General features: G+C 51.7%; 1 protein-coding gene across 9 annotated transcripts in view; it reads right to left on the bottom strand.

Annotated features, from left to right (window-relative positions):
• GRAMD1B (GRAM domain containing 1B) overlaps nt 1-16,285 on the bottom strand; it is a 197,759-nt gene that overhangs the window by 18,016 nt on the left and 163,458 nt on the right. For 6 of the 9 annotated variants that reach the window (XM_047754196.1, XM_047754191.1, XM_047754192.1 and 3 more), the window contains 6 exons: nt 9,623-9,707; nt 9,023-9,126; nt 7,784-7,879; nt 6,683-6,763; nt 3,177-3,292; nt 1,065-1,221 (listed from right to left, as the gene is read on the bottom strand). In XM_047754196.1, coding sequence (XP_047610152.1) covers nt 1,065-1,221; nt 3,177-3,292; nt 6,683-6,763; nt 7,784-7,879; nt 9,023-9,126; nt 9,623-9,707 — 639 coding nt within the window. The other 3 variants (XM_047754195.1, XM_047754198.1, XM_047754200.1) reach the window with 3 other exon arrangements.

Raw genomic sequence — 16,285 nt, 5'->3', positions numbered from 1 at the left:
CTGTTTTCGGAGAGGCTTAACAGGCTTCAATAAGCAGTTTTTCATTCATTCTCCCATTTGCCCTGGAAGGGAACAGGACAACTCTTTACACTTTATTAATTTTTGTTTTTTTGTCTTTTCTAGGGCTGCTTCCTGAAGCATATGGAGGTTTCCAGGCTAGGGGTCTAATCAGAGCTGTAGCCCCAGTCTACACCAGAGCCACAGCAACGCTGGATCCGAGCCGAGTCTGCAACCTACACCACAGCTCACGGCAACGCCGAATCCTTAACCCACTGAGCAAGGTCAGGGATCGAACCCGCAACCTCATGGTTCCTAGTCAGATTCGTTAACCACTGAGCCAGGACGGGAACTCCAACTCTTTACACTTTAAAGTTAACCTCAGAGACTGAAAATGGAGACTAGGCATCAAACGGAGGATGTTTTCATTCTGAGGTCAAGTGGTCTGACCCCTCAGCTGCCAGCATACAAGACTCCCCATTCTAGGAACCCTTTCTGCTACCGGCCACCTCACCCTGGACATCCTTCACCAAGCTTCCACCCCCTCCGTAACCAAGTCCCAAAGGACGGAGTACTTATCACACATTTTTATCTCTTCCTCAAAGGCTAGCACAGCAGGAAAATGGAGTGTAGACACTCGGGACTCAGTCACTAGTGTCCACTGGTGATTTATTCAATGAACAGAGAGCAGTTCTGCAGTCCTAGACTCATATTCACCTTTGACCTTAGACCATGGCAGTGAAAAAAAGACCTGGAATGGTCCTCCACCCCTAGGGCTCCTCAGAGCAGCCCGCCTCGAGCAAGTCGCACACAGCGGGCTTGGAAGGGTTCTCATCTGCTCAGAAGGCAAACAAAATCTTATACCCGAAGCATGAGAACCCAGCTCTGGATTCTATATGCATTAGGATGCAGGGTGCCCATCTGCTCCAGGAGGCCTCCTTGAATAAACCGACCACAGTGTAACCAACCTCCCCACAACCTGCTCCCCAGGGTGGGGTCCCTGGAGTTAATGAGGCTCGGAAACACTGCTGCTGGACGGGGGAGGAGCAAAGGGCTCCCTGCCCTACCGAGACGGGCGCTTCACTGCTTCCCGTGGACGTCAGCGTGCTGTTGGTGATGGATTTCTTGGGTAGCTGTGGACTGGCATCCGGCTTGGTCTCTATGCTGCTTTTGGACGAGCTGTCATTCACTTCATTCTCTTCTACGGGGATCTCCTCACAGTAGCTGAAAAGAGATACCATGAACTCAAGTTAACCTCTGTGGCCAAGACCGCCAACTATTCTAAGAAACCCACACCCATCTATCCATCCCGAACGACGGGTTTTTCTGCTGCTTTGCTGTGTACGTGACCTTCTTCTAACCACTTCCTGCCCTGAAACTGCTGTCTTAAAACCTTCTTTCCACCTTACACCCCCTCCGCCAGGTAAAAGTTCTGGCTCCAAAGTCACCTTTTCTAGGCATCCTCCTTAGAATTATTCCTACCTAAATATGACTACAATTTGTCTTCACCTTTTTCTTTTCCCCAATGGCATCCCATCCCATCCCATCCCAAGCTGACCATGTGAATCAAACATCTAGGCATCCTCCTTAGATTTATTCCTACCTAAATATGACTGTGATTTGTCTTAAAACTTTTTTTTCCCCCACACAGTGACCAGGACAGGACTCTGGACATAAGTGTCCTCCAGTGGTACTGGCCAGATTCGGGATCTTAACTAGCAAACTTCTCTGCCTTGTACCCCTGAGGAAACCTCCCCCCTGGAGGGAAAGGTGGGGGCCCTTCCAGGGACACTTTGGGGATGCCACTGTAGCCTCCCCTAAGGGACAGATCATCTCCCCGTTGTTGTCGTCATTGTTGTCAGCATCTAACTTACACAGGACTCTGAGTAAAGCAGTGGACATGAACTTAGAGATAATTAGGTAGGTATGCACAGGGTTAAGTGAGACGCCTAGTAAGTGGCAGAAACAGTACCTGAGCTCAGGTCTACATAGCCCACATTCAAAGCTCTTTCCTCTCTCTCTATTCCTCTGTGCTTCTCACATGACCACCAAGCCTCTACCTTCCAACCTCAAGCACGCTTGTACCACTCTGCTGCCCTGTCTGTCTTAACCGATCCACAGCAGGTGGTACGGAGATACCCCTTCTCCTTACAATGTGCTTCCCTTGGCTCCTGGACATGAAGCTCTCCTATTTCAGTGCGTGTTCCTTTAAGGTATCTTTTGCTGCTTCTTTCTGTTTTTGAGTGTTCCCAACCCCAGTCCTTGAACTTCTTCTTCTTCTTTTTGGTATGCAGAAGTTCTTGGGCCAGGGATCGAGCCCACGCCATAGCAGCAACCCCAGACACAGCAGTGAGAACGCTGGATCCTTAACCCCTTGAGCCACCAGGGAACTCCCAATTGAGCTCTTCTTCTTATTCCATCCGGTCACTTGGCAGTCTTAGCCACCTTCATGGCCAGCTACTTATCACCCCCACATTTATGTTCCTAGCCCAGACCTCCTGGTGAATTCTACACCATACACACAAATGCCCAGGTCGTGACACCGTCAGGTGGCTAAGAGTCATCTCAAACTCAACTGGCCTAAAATCAAGCTGCTGATCTTCCCCCGCAACTGCTCTGCTTACAGAATTTCCATCTCAGTTCAGAACAACTCTGTGCTTCCAGCCGGTAAATCCTTAAAGCCGCCTTTGGTTCCTTTTTGATCCATCAGCAAATCCTTCAAAATAGGTCTGGTTCTACCTTTCAAATATATTCAGAAACTACTTACTGCTGTTTCTACTGCTACCCTCCTGGTCCAAACCGCCATCACCTCAAAATGATCTAAATTATTCAGCAGCCTCTGAGCCAGTCTGCCCTCACTCCCCATCAGTCTATCCTCAACCCAGGAGCCAGTCATGTTAAGATGTTAAGTCAGAGCTCATCAATTATCTATCCAAAGCCTTCTTCCCAGGCTTCTTATCCACTCTTGAGGAAAAGCTCATCTCCACGCCCGGCCCAGAGGCTCTCAGAGTCCAGCCCCACCTCCCTCTTCCCACCTGCCCTTTGCTACCTAGCCCTCGGCCCAGGAGGCGCTTCCCACGGGCACCCCTCTCAGCTTCCTCCCTCACCTCCTCAGAGCCCTACTTAGATGTCAGCTCGCAGCTCTCCAGCCCTCCTCACCCTCCCAAAGCCTCGCTCACCCCATCGTGTTGACGTCGTCATCAGGGGGGACGTAGTCCTCGTCGTCACTGGTCAGGCCCAGCTCGTTCCCGTAGCACTGGTGAACAAAGTGCCAGAGCTCCTTGGGGCACAGGGGCTGCGGGGGACAACAGAACAGCTCTGACCCTTCCTTCCTGGGGACCCTACCCTCCACGGAGGCTCTGAGGTGAGCTGGATGCCACTGACGGCAGGAGAAGCTGGACCAAGAGGGCAGCAGCGCCTCAGTGGCACCCCATGCCCTCTTCCCTCCTCTCTGGATCTCAGCAAGATGCCCCTCTTCTGCCCACGAATATGGCTTTTAGCAAAGCCAGGAACCTGGCCTGTTCTCTCAGCTCAGGTTTGCAGAGCGGGACCAAGGGGCCTCTGAGGATGGGAATTGCCCGCCTCTTGCCCCTGTGGACGAGGCCTAGCATTGACAGCATAAATCGCTGCTGCTCCAGGGCCCGAGCCATCAAAGAATGTCTGGCTTGGACCCAGGATGAGCGCCAGAGGCCCCTCAGCCAGCGTCCCCTGCATGGCAGAAACTTCTTGTACTAACAGTGGCCACACAGGTCCTGATGGATCAGGTTCAAGAATGAGGTGTGACCTCAAAGGTGGTCCATTCCACATTTGGGCAGTTCGTGTGCTTGGAAAGAAATCTACATTCTCACAGTTTAAGGGCCTCAAAAGTCAGCCACTGCATCCAACCCTCTCTTTTCTACCTGAATGCTTCCTTCTTTATTCTTTTTTTTATTTTTTAAAGTTTTATTGAAGTATAGTTGATTTACAATGTTGTGATAATTATCTGTGTACAAAGTGATTCAGTTCTTCCTTCTTTATTTTTTTTTCAGTTCTTCCTTTATTTGATTTCATTTTGTGATTTTTATTTTATGATTTTTATTTTTTCCATTATAGTTGATTTACAGTGTCTGGTCAAGTTCTACTCCTTCTTTATTTTAAATTACAATCAGGTTGCCTATAGTTCCACGTGTTAGTTCCAGTTTTTCTCATTTCGCCAGGTGTCTACATGTCCTCCTCAGAAGCAATGTCCTAAGAAAAGTTAGCTCTCGTGAGGCTCAGAGTTTCAGGAAAGAGGCAACAGAATGTCAAAGAAGGAAGATTGGAGGCGACGCCCATGGATGAGCCTCGGGTTGGGAGGAGAGGAGATGGTAGGAGGGTTAAGATGTGAAAAGAAGAAGCGTTAAGAAAGACAAAAGCAGGAGTTCCCACTGTGGCAGAGTGGTTAATGAATCTGACTAGGAACCATGAGGTTGCGGGTTCAATCCCTGGCTTCACTCAGTGGGTTAAGGATCCGGCGTTGCCATGAGCTGTGGTGTAGGTCGCAGACACAGCTTGGGTCCCGTGTTGCTGTGGCTCTGGTGTAGGCTGGCGGCTATAGCTCTGATTAGACCCCTAGCCTGAGAACCTCCATGCCACAGGAGCAGCCCTAGAAAAGGCAAAAAGACCAAAAAAAGAAAAAACAAGTAAATAAAATAAATAAATAAATAAATAAAAAGAAAAACAGAAGCAGTCAATTAAAAAAAAAAAAAATCAAACTTAAAGAATATTCCCACCAATAGAGTGGATAGGGAATTTGAGCATGCTCTGACAGAGCATTCTCTGACCCCATCCTTTGGGTGTTTTTCTGTTTGTTTTTGGCCACACCTGTGCTTGCAGAAGTTCCTAGGCCAGGGCTCGAACCCAAGCCACAGCAGTGACCCAAGTTGCTGCAGTGACCACGCCGAATCCTTAACCTGCTGTGTCACAAGCAGGTGAACTGTGAACTCCCTGACTCCATCCTTTGAAGTTATGGTTTAAGAAGCAGGCAGCTAGCAGGGTTCCATGAGCCAGATTCCTCCTCCTGCTCAGGAGAACAGCCTGGATCAGCAATGGCTGGGGCTCTCTCTGAGCTTGCAGGGTCGGAGGTGGCAGCTTTGGTGATGCCCTCCCAGTGCCAGCAGGAGGCACCTTCTTCTCCTGTACCTGGATCTCCTCCCTCCCGCCTCTGTACACCATCCACCCTGCCTGGGACATCTGTGCCTCTCTGCCAAACCCCGTCCTCCCCGTCCTCACAATCCACCTTCTCCACGCAGCCTTCCCTGACCGTCTGGCTCCGCTTGTCTGACCACAGCCAGGCCAAGCACAATCAGCAGATCCTGTTCCTCAGGCTGAATTCTCAGTCACTTGGTGAGGGTTATGGTGGACCATCTGGAGGACCCTCTGTCTTATTTAGAAAGGACAGTGATTGGAGCTGAAAACGCAAACCTGCCATAGCAACTCAAACACATCATCATGTTACCGTCATCCATGGCTAATAAAAGGAGAAGCTCTCCGTCACTTACGTTACCAGGATTTGTACCAGGGCTACAGACTTTCAGGTCAGAAGAAATTCTAAATAACAAATCTGTTCAATCTTCTTCAGATAGTAATAAGTGTGGGCTAGAATCAATTATCTATTTAAATGTATGCAGGTCATGTATATAATTATGAAATGTGATATAATTATGTGGCATTCATTTGTTCCTAGGTCTCTTCTTCTGGCTGGGAGGCTGTTTCTCAACACCCCCAACAAGTGCGTGAAAGTTCTCTGCCAGCTGCAGCCACAGCATCTCCTTCATCCCTGTCTCTTCACAGTGCCCTTCAAATGCTCCAGCAGTCAATTGGTGGCTGATGAACTCAGTTTTCCTTTTTTCTCTATTTCTGATGCTCTGGCATCGTAGGCCTTGCCGACTGGGGAGGGCCTGCCCTTTGTAGAGTTAGCTAATTCCTGGACATAGGAAATCCTCTGCCTGGGAGCCCGTCTTCCCTATGTTACCAGCTCATGTGGAGCCCACACCCCCAACCACCTCCTATCTCCAGCCCTTACACTCCAGGCCAATGCCAATACTCTCTCACACTAATTATCCCAAGGACAGTCTCTTTGGAGACATTCTCTCTACTCTGAAGCCTGATGAAATATTCAAATGAGCCAGTCCTATACCTGCTTGGCCAGCTCACTCTGCTTCATCCATTCCTTCCCCTGAAAACCGTGAAGAAGGCTCTTGCCCCCGCTTTCCCCTTGCTCTCTGTGCCTCCTGGCTGAGCTGGTGCTTCCCCGTGTGGCCCTGCACAGCAGGCTGGGCCTCTGCTTCTCGGGATCTTGAGTATAACAGCGTCTTTCTGCACAACAGTCATTTCTGTGTCTGCGTGTCCTGCTATACCTGATTAAAACAAACCCCAGTACATTTTAAACCAGTGGGGCTGCAGTGCCTGAAGGGAACAGGACTTTACTGCAGGCAGCAGTGAAGCTGGATGTGCTACCGCCAGCACCTGGGTCACCAGGGGTGAGAAGAAGACGTGACTCACCGTGAGTTGGGGGGACTTCCAGAACCAGGAGGAAGCATGGGCTTCCGCAGCGGGCCAAGGTCACAGGAAGAGCAATCGCTCCAATGGGCCCACTCCCAAGGGGAAAGAACATTCTAGGCAGGTTTGCATCCTGCAGTTGAAGGAGCTGATGAGCAGCACTCACCTTTTCCAGGAGGGCATTCTGCCAGAGGCGGAACATCATCATATACGTCCTATCCCGGGCCCCAAAGGACGTGAAAAAGTGCTAGATTGAAAGAGAAAATGGCAAGAAATGTCTGTTAAGACTTAAGAATAGATGAATGGAGACGTGGTGCTCCTTCCTTTAAAAAAAAAAAAACCTTCTGGTTCTCCCCTCAAATACTGCTGACTCTCAGTTATCCGTGCTCACAGCACAGGTGCACTGAAAGGAGTCAGCATCCTGGGGCCCAAGTCCTGGGGCCTCTGAGTCCCCACCATATTACCCACACCTGCCTCCGTGCTTCTCTTTCTGGTTTGAAATTTTCACCTCCATAAAAAACGTCCTTCACCGACATTCAGAGAGTGGGTAAGTGGGAGCTGGGAACAGCCCAAGGGCAAAGGAAGGCAAACCCCCTAATGCTCTCAGTCTTCGATTCATTAATTAGACGAACACTTGAATATTAGCATGTGTGAGGCCTCTCCTACAGGTTTTGGGCACAAGAGCAAACAAAACAGAAAGAGACCCCTGCTTTTAGGGAGCTTACACAGAGCCATCAGTCTTCAGGCTCTGGGTAAAGGTCAAAAATCACAATGTTTTTTCTGCAGCACATTTTATCAACCACATTTCCCGCACCCCGACAGGTATGGACAGCCCATTCCTGTGACTCCTCATCCTTCTTGATGAGCTATGTTGATCATAACGAGGCAACGTACATTCATATAGTGCTTAACAATTTATTAGTGTTTTCAAGTGTGTGAGGTCACTTCAAGACTATTAAACAGGTACTGTGGGCTCCATTTTTCACACAAGAAAACTGAGGCTCAGAGAGGTCGCATAACGTACCTGTAGCCATAGGACTCAAACTCAGGTATTCTGGCTCCAAATCCATGTTCTGCCACTCCACCCTCACCCCTGCTCAGATGCCAAGCACCCTGCCTACCATGGAGGTGGGCCCTGCAATCTGTGACACCTTACACCTGCCACCCAATCCCTCGGCCTCTGTGTTGATGGGATGGGAGGGCAGCAATCCAGGAGGAAGACGCAGGGACTTGGGGTGGAGAAAGTCCAGGATCAGACTCCACTTACCTTTTCTGAGTCAGTGCAAACTTGGATGGCATTGGGAATGAGGCGAGCTGTTTTTTCTTTCGTCATGGAGCAGATGTCTTTCAAACGAACGGTCAGCTGATGTCCACACGGAAGCAGAGAATGGGTAACAAGCGAGAAGAGGCATTGATAGTCAGGCACAGAGTGTTCACAGTGCATCATCAGTTCAGATGGAGGAAATCAGATCACAGGCTACGTACTTCTAAAGGGACCTCCTCAGAGATCACCATAAGCCCCTTATTTCAGAGGCCACGCAGCATGGTGGGGACTGAGCCTCGCTGAGAGCCAAAAGGTCTTTCTCAATTTCTTTTTGGCCATGCCTGTGGCATGTGGAAGTTTCCCGGCCAAGGATCGAACCCATGCCACAGGGATAACGCCAGATCCTTGACCTGTTGTGCCACCAAGGAACTCCCTGAGGGTCTCCTGATTCTTGGTCCAGGGAGCTTTCTTTCTCATTTCTGCACAGCATGATCAATGTGCAGGGGTCCCATCATGACTTGGCTACTTACAGAACACTGACATGGGATGGGACCTTATGGTCATCTGGTCACTGTATTCTATAAGTTTAGGAAACAGAGGCAAGCAAAGAATGAAGGACTGGCCTAAAATCACATAGCTGAGAGTTTTCGTTGTGGCACAGTGGAAATGAATCCAACTAGTATCCATGAGGACGCAGGTTTGATCCCTGGCCTCGCTCAGTGGGTTGGGGAGCCGGCATTGCCGTGAGCTGTGGTGTAGGTCAAGATGTGTCACGGATCCTGTGTCGCTGTGGCTGTGGTGTAGGCCAGCAGTTGTAGCTCTGATTCAATCCCTAGCTGGGAACTTCCATATGCTGTGGATGCAGCGCTAAAAAGCAAAAAATAAAAAATAAAATCACACAGCTTAATTGGGTGCAGATCCCAAAAGATGTACAAGCCAGTTCTTCTGAGTCCCAAGGCCAATCACTGCCCTGGTTATTCTACTATTCTGCCTTGTGTGGAATACTCCTGCCAAGTTTTTACCTGCATTTGCCAAAAGCAGATGCTCTTAACACTCGCTTCCACACCCAAGAAGGAGAGAGGGGAAGGCAGGGTAGAGGGGACCTGTGCTTCCAGACTAATGCTTTCGTGTGTTATTCAAAGGCTTGGGTAGAGCATGAAACCAACCAAAGGACAAAAATAGGGGCAGCTTCCTCAGCCATAGCCAAGTGGCCAGTCCCAGAGAGCAAGCCCAGGTCTTTACCAGAGTTTCCCAGCGGAAGATGTTGCTGTAGAAGCAGATCCAATTTTCAGAGAGGTAGAGTCGGCCCTGAAGAAGAATGTCTCTTTGGAGTGCACATGAGTAATCTGTGGTAGGACGGGGGACAGAGCTCAGGGACAGCGAGCATTCTCAGCAAACCGCTACGGATCAGGCGTGCGTGCCTCCCACCAGCCCAGGGCAGCCCAACCGCCCACCACTGACTAGGTGTGTGAGACACGTGAACTTGTGGCCAAGGGAGTCCCTAGCATCTCCTGACAGGGAACATGAAGGATGTGAAGTTCACTGCTGCCTAGAGGCAGAGGAATGCATGAGGCAGAGGTAGGAAGGCCAACAGAATTCAACGAATGCCCCACCCACTTCGTTATCTCCCCAGCCCCTTCCCCACTGGGCCGTGTGCGGAGACCAGAGTGACAGCGACTCCTCACAGGCTGGGCTCTCTGGAGGCGACCATGCCGAGCCCCGACTGTCGGAGCTCTGCACATCCTCACTCCTCGGGGAACCTCTAGTCAGAAGCGGCCTGCATGCCGTCCCCAGAACTCCCAGACCGCCCTTCTACCCCCACACCCATGTTACCCCACTCACCAACGATCAGGCGCTCTGAGTCTGGAAGCTGTTTAAAGAGCTTTCGGAAGTCTTCATTTCTCTGCTTGTAAGTGGGGCTTAACACCTGCATGACAATGGCCAGGGTTAGCGGGATGTTCCCAGGTTCCATGGGTTGGGGAGGAAGGTTCAGGAGGAGCAATGCTGAGGCTCTGTTGTGCCAGAGACCCCAGGAGGCCAGGTTAGGCAAAGGCGGCTGGGGATGGAGAAGCATCATGGATAGAATTTGATGCTGCAAACGGCTTTGTATCCAGGGTCCATCAGTGAGAAAACATCAAACATACTAAGCAGGGCTCACGCGACATCCCAAGTGGAGAAAGAAAGGAGGGACAGCTCCAGGGGTTTCCTGGGGCCCACCACGTCTGCCACTGCTCTTCTGCCTTCTGTCAGCAGGAAGTACCACCTTGACAGTGAGGCCCGAGGGGACTCCCCAGCCTACCAGCAGGACCCTGGATATGATGGTGCCCGCTGCACCCCTCCAAAGATGCTACCATCATGAGTAACATAGCACTAAGCTGTGTCTGAAATTCATGACTAGGGACAAAAAAAATCATAAAACATAAGATAGTATATGTCAACTATATCTCCATAAAACTGGCAGGAAGGGGGCACCTTTACAAAGATATAAAAAACCCCCATAAAACTAACACTAAAAGAAGCACATAAGTAGAAAATTTTAAAGCATACCTGGGGACTAGAGGCACCCAACCTTGACTCCCACACCTTCCTTTACAAGACTATCTCATTCATCCTGTAAGTTAGCGATGAGGAAACTAAGCCCGAAGAGAAGTCCCTGCCCAAGGTCCCCAGCGGGTCAGACGCCCGCTGCACCCACTGAGCTGTGGGTGCCTGTGCTGCCAGACGCCCCTGCACCCACTGAGCTTTTGGGTGCCTCAGTGCAAACTCATACCCAAACACTACTTTAGTGAATCCTTCTCAGAAAATCCATACGCCAGTTGCACGGACAGGAATTCTGCTCTTTCCAAGCTTACGATCGTGTGTCCGTGGATGAAAAGCACACAAAGATGGGTATCACAACCCAGGGAAGGCCAGGTATCGTGACACAGACATCTATCTGCACGCCATCCATGTGATCTTGTCGAACTACCTATGCCAGGAGCGCACACAGGTAGACAGATGGGTCTGGTCATTTACACTTTCTCACCCACTTCCCCGGGGAACCCACTGGCATATAGCTGTGGTGACAATGGAATGAACTTTGGACTGTTCGTTCTTCTGCGAAGCTAAATGGCTGCAGCCTGGCCACGCTGGCGAGGGCACTGACTACCTAAGCTGGGTGACAATGTGTGCTAAAGTGGACAGGAGTATTTCAGGAAGTGCAAGGAGAGAAAAAGAGCAGGACTTCAGTTTAGGGAGAGAGAGAGAGAAGAGAAGAGAGAGAAGAGAGAGAGAGAAGAGAGTGCTTTCAACTGCTTTGTCCATAGTTAATTTGTTTTTTGTTTTTTTGTTTTTTAGGGCCACACCCACAGCATATGGAAGTTTCCAGGCCAGGGGTCGAATCGGAGCTACAACTGCTGGCCTACGCCACAGCACAGCAACGCCAGATCCAAGCTGAGTCTGCGACCTACACCACAGCTCACGGCAATGCCAGATCCTTAGCCCACTGAGCGAGGCCAGGGATCGAACCTGCAACCTCATGGTTCCTAGTCGGGTTCATTTCTGATGCACCATGATGGGAATTCCCACAGTTAATTTGAAATCAAACTTTTGTTTTGGCTTACTTATGAGTTGTACTTGCAAGTAGACCCCAGGCTCCTTTCCCCAAAGCCACAGTATGCTGGAGAATCCCAAACTTCAAAAAATCACCCACCGTGTATTTGAACCAAGTATCAGGGCCACTGGGAATGATTATCTGGAAGCCAGCCCTTCCCATGATTCCATAGCTAGAAGAAACCTCAGAAGACAACATTCGATCCATACATTAGTTTCAAACTGACACGGAGATAGCCAATCGCAAGGGCCCCCGGCCTCGCAGGACAGTCCACAGACTGAAAACCCGTGCCTGACCATCTGATCATCAGTAAGTTCCTAATTATGTCTAACTGACCTTCTAGAGCTGCAATTAAGCTAACATGCAATGAGGTATCACCATGCCCTAAGCACTGTCCTAAGCCCTTTACAACATTTTTTGTTTTTAGGGCCACACTCATAGCATATGGAAGTTCCCAGACTAGGGGTTGAATCAGGGCTACCGCTGCCGGCCTACACCACAGCCATGGCAACGTGGAATCCAAGCCGCACCTGCGATCTACACCACAACTCATGGAAACGCTGGATCCTTAATCCACTGAAGGAGGCCAGGGATCGAACCTGCATCCTCATGGATGCTAGTCAGATTCGTTTCCACTGAGTCTCGATGGGAACTCCCACAATTAATTTTTTTCTTAAAAAAAACTGTATCAGTCAAGTTGGTCTTTGTATTTACAAAGTTCCAGTATCTGCCTGAGAACCAGCCTACCAGGTGGCCCCAAGGCCCCTTCAGTTGAAACTGCACATCAGGCATCCAATCACCTGAAGCCTGAAAGTCCTCCCATTGCTAACGTTCTCTGCGTAGCACCCTGTCACCCTTGCTTCTCTCGTATCCAGTGGAGGGAAGATGACATGACCGAGATGGAGATGCGGGGAGTCTGGCCATAATCTCCAACCAGAGGGAAATGGAGAGAGCCGCCCCTCTCCTGTCCTCGGAACAAAGCCGTGGCTGTGGGCAGAGGAGGGCAAACCCAGCCCTGACCTCGGAAGTCGGCCAGTTCTGCCAGGGCTGGCTGGGGCGTAGGAACTCCTTAACCCAGGCTTACACATAAATACCCTGATTCTAGCAGGCTGCTAGCGTGGATGGCAGGCCAGGCTCGCCTCCTGGAGTCTAAAGTACAGAGATACGTGAGTCGGCACCGTGTATCTGCACATGGGAGACGGTGACCCTCTCCCTTGTGCCCTCATGCTCTTAAAGGGACCTCCTCCACAGGTGAGGCACAGCTCACCTATTTTCATTTTAAATGGTCAAAGAATTCTGGTTGAAGGACTGACAAATCTGGGGCCCTCAGATGTCAGGGCCAAGTGGGGAATGACAGGGGTGCAGCAGAACAGTCACACGGGCACAGAGAAATGAGGTCGCACACTCACGGCTGGGATTTCCTCAGATGCGGGCCAGTAACAGAGCTCCGTGCCAGCAGGTACATCCGCAAGCTTCCTTAGGTACCACTGCAAAGGCTGGCTGTCCTGCTCCAGCAGGAGACTCCAGAGGACCCCGGATTCCGTCAAAGATTCCATTTTGCTCCCCACAGCTCCACCTCCCACTGGAACCCGGCTCCTCAGACTCCGGTACTTCCCTACTGTCCGCACAGGATGCAAACAGATGGGCTTGCCTGGGCTGAACGCAGATGAGCGGCCTCCGCCTGCTTGGCAGAGGGTCTAGGTGACCCTTGCTGGCCTCCTTTTCTCCCCTCGAGCTGGGTCCCCAGCATGAAACCTCACATGTGGGAGGGTGCGCTCAGCATCATACTTGGGACAGGCTGGCCGGCCAGTCTCCCACGGCCTGGTCTGTTCATTCCACTCAGCTCCCACTGTGGCTGGTCTTCGGACTGCGGGTGACCCAGAGGGGATGTAAGAAGCCCCTCCTCCCGGTCGGTGGGGACAGCCACTTCAAGAGGCCAGCTGCAGCCGGGACGCCGACAGCAGGGCAGGTGCACGGGGCCGGGTGAGGGTCCTGAGTGGCAGGCCCTGGTGGGCAAGGAGAGCTGCCCGGGAAGAGGATGACCCCACAGCCAGGTCCAGAAGTCCGTCCCGCCAGTTACTCACACACAGCACAGGGGTTCAAAGTTGGTCCGAAACTCCAGGGAGGACGAACGTCCACCTCCCCGGCTTGGTCTGCCCTGTGTCGTAAGGCAGTCCGTTCAAGTGCAGTCGCTCCTCTGGGCGGGTGCTGGTCGCTATGACTCACGGTCCTCACCCGGGCAGAGCAGCCACCGCTGGCTGTGGCACCCAGGCCTGCTCCCACCCCCACTCCTCCACACGCCCCTTTCCTCCCAGCCCGTGCTCCTCGCACTGACCAGCAAACAACTCCTTTGTTAGAGTCGCCCGTGGCAGGAGGGAGGGGGAGGCAGGGCGGGTGGGCGGGCAGGGCCAGAGCCCTACACATGCTTCAAGTTACAGGATCTGGGTGATGGTACTGGTCAACGTCCTCCAGTAACCCCCAGCCTAGCCTGGCCTCTTCGGCAGATGTTTCCTGCAATGGAAAGTCGCTGGCCAGGGCTCCGAGTGGGGGAAGGGAGGCGAGGAGGTGTCAGGGGCACTGCGGTTATGATGAAATCTGAAATCTGAGACTCGAACAGCCAGAGACTTCTTGGAGACACACTCTCCCCTCACTGACCCATCCATCCACCAACTTCCCTACGGCAGCAGCAGCAGACCTGAAGTTTCAACGCATCCCATTTCAACTGTGCCGGGGGGAGAAGTCGAGGTCAGTAGCTCCAGTGTCTGTCTAAGGCATCTCCCTCCTTCCCAGGGACCCTGCACGGCCTCCAGCACTAGCAGGAGGGGAATCAAGGCCAAGAGGATTCCCAGGCGGCTGCTCAGACCTCAAGGGCCAAGTAACCATGCTAGGAGCAGAGAATCTGGCCCAGGTCAAAAGGAGACAGACAGAGGGCCGGGAAGCTGAGATCCCTGGGAAAGGGATGGGAACCAGGCCAACTGGGGCAAGGAGGGCTCCAGACAGAGAAGCTGGAGCCAGAGGTCAGGCAGCACTGCGGCAAATATTGGATTCCCAGGAAAAGTCAGACCTTTGAGAGAAAGAGGGCACCTCCCTTGCCCTCCTCAGCTATGCCCACGTTGCCAGGAGGGTCTCCAGGCTGCACGTGATGAAGAACACTGCCTCTGTCTTAGGAGTCTCAACTATTTGATGCAGTTAACACTCAACTTTCCCATACGGAAAAACGATCTAACAAATGTATTAAAAATGTAGATTCTTGGGAGTTCCCATTGTGGCTCAGTGGGCTAAGCTCCTGACTAGTATCCATGAGGATTTGGGTTCAGTCCCTGGCCTTGACCAGCAGGTTAAAGCTCCAGCATTGCCGTGAGCTGCAGCATAGGTCACAGACATGGCTTGGATCTGGGAACTTCCATATGCCGCAGATGCACACACACAAAAAAAGTGGATTCTTGACTCCCAAACCCAAAGATTCTGATTCAGAGGGACCAGAGATCTCCTAGTTAAATAGGATTGGAAGAAGTAGAGGAAGGGTCTGAACCTCTCAGTCCACACACCGCGTGCCTCTAGCCACTATATCACGCGGGGTGATTACTCATCAGGCTCCTGTCTTCTCCAGGAAAGACCTACATGTTTTTGTTTTTGTTTTGTCTTTTTAGGGCAACATCCATGGCATACAGAGGTTCCCAGGCTAGGGGTCGAATCAGAGCTGCAGCTGCTGGCCTACACCACAGCCATAGGAATGTGGGATGAGCCACATCTGTGACCTACACCACAGCTCACAGCATCACCGAGCGAGGCCAGGGATCAAACCTGCGTCCTCATGGATGCTAGTCAGATTCCTTTCCGCTGAGCCACAACGGAAACTCCAGGAAGGACCTATATGTTAAACAGCTTTCTATCTTCTTTCCACGGTGTGTTTCAAATATCAGCTATTCAAAAACTATTTGCCAAATAAATGCATTCCTTCTATACTTCTGATACCGCCCCATTTACATGGTATCTTGTGTGTACACCTCCACACACATCCCCAGTTCTACAGGACTGGCCCCTCAGGGCTCAGTCCCTCCCCACACTCTCCAGACCGCATATCCCAGCTTCTCTCCACCCCACATGCATCAGCCCTATGAGCAGTGGTGTGTAGGGGAACCCAGCAATTCCATCTTCCAGCATGGCTGGAATGCCGCTCTCCCGGGCTGCATGAGACCCCACAATCTAGGCCATTCCAGGGCCCATGAGGGCTGAATCCTTATAGTAATTCCCCGGAAACACTTGAGTGCAGTTGCGCTGGAGGAGACGATGACTGTTTCAGCTCCAAGGGGGGTAAGGCAGGGCCAGGGCACACCCAGAAAGATAAGCCCTAGGAGACAGCCCCACAGCCTCCGTCTTCGTCTCTTCCGCCCCCTCACAGGGTAGCAGGCAGCTTCCGGCCTGGGAGGGAATTGGCCCTGGGCTAAACATTAACCCCAAGGCAAACACTGGGAGCTGGGACCAAATGGTACCCCCTTCTAGGGTAGAGCAGTGGGAGGGAGAAGGCGGAGGAGCCCAACAGATGGAATTTGGTGGAGCACTGGCCTCATCTAGGAAGAAGCCAATTAAGACCCTCAAAGGCAACCCTGGGCTTTCAACCAAATCCAGGTAGGGAGGAGCCAGTTGTGGGAGGCAGGCAGTGGAGCTGGGGGATGGGGCGGGGGGCTGACTGAGCAAAGGAAGGAGAGGGGGGTGGGGAAGGTCTAACAGAGAAAGACAGAGAGGAGCGGGACTGGAAGTGGCCTCACCTGGAGACGAGCCGCCCGAGAGAAAGTCAAGATGGTTGGGGGGGGTACAGGGTCGATGGGGAAATAACAGAGGGGAGATGGACCGAGGTAGAGGGAGCAATCAGCCCTCAGAAAAGAAACAGTGGGTTGCCGAGATCGCAGGGC

Source organism: Phacochoerus africanus, chromosome 11, assembly GCF_016906955.1.
Source record: "Phacochoerus africanus isolate WHEZ1 chromosome 11, ROS_Pafr_v1, whole genome shotgun sequence".
Lineage (NCBI taxonomy): Eukaryota > Metazoa > Chordata > Mammalia > Artiodactyla > Suidae > Phacochoerus > Phacochoerus africanus.
The sequence above is the reverse complement of the archived record's forward strand: the minus strand, read 5'-3'. Positions and strand labels throughout refer to the sequence as shown.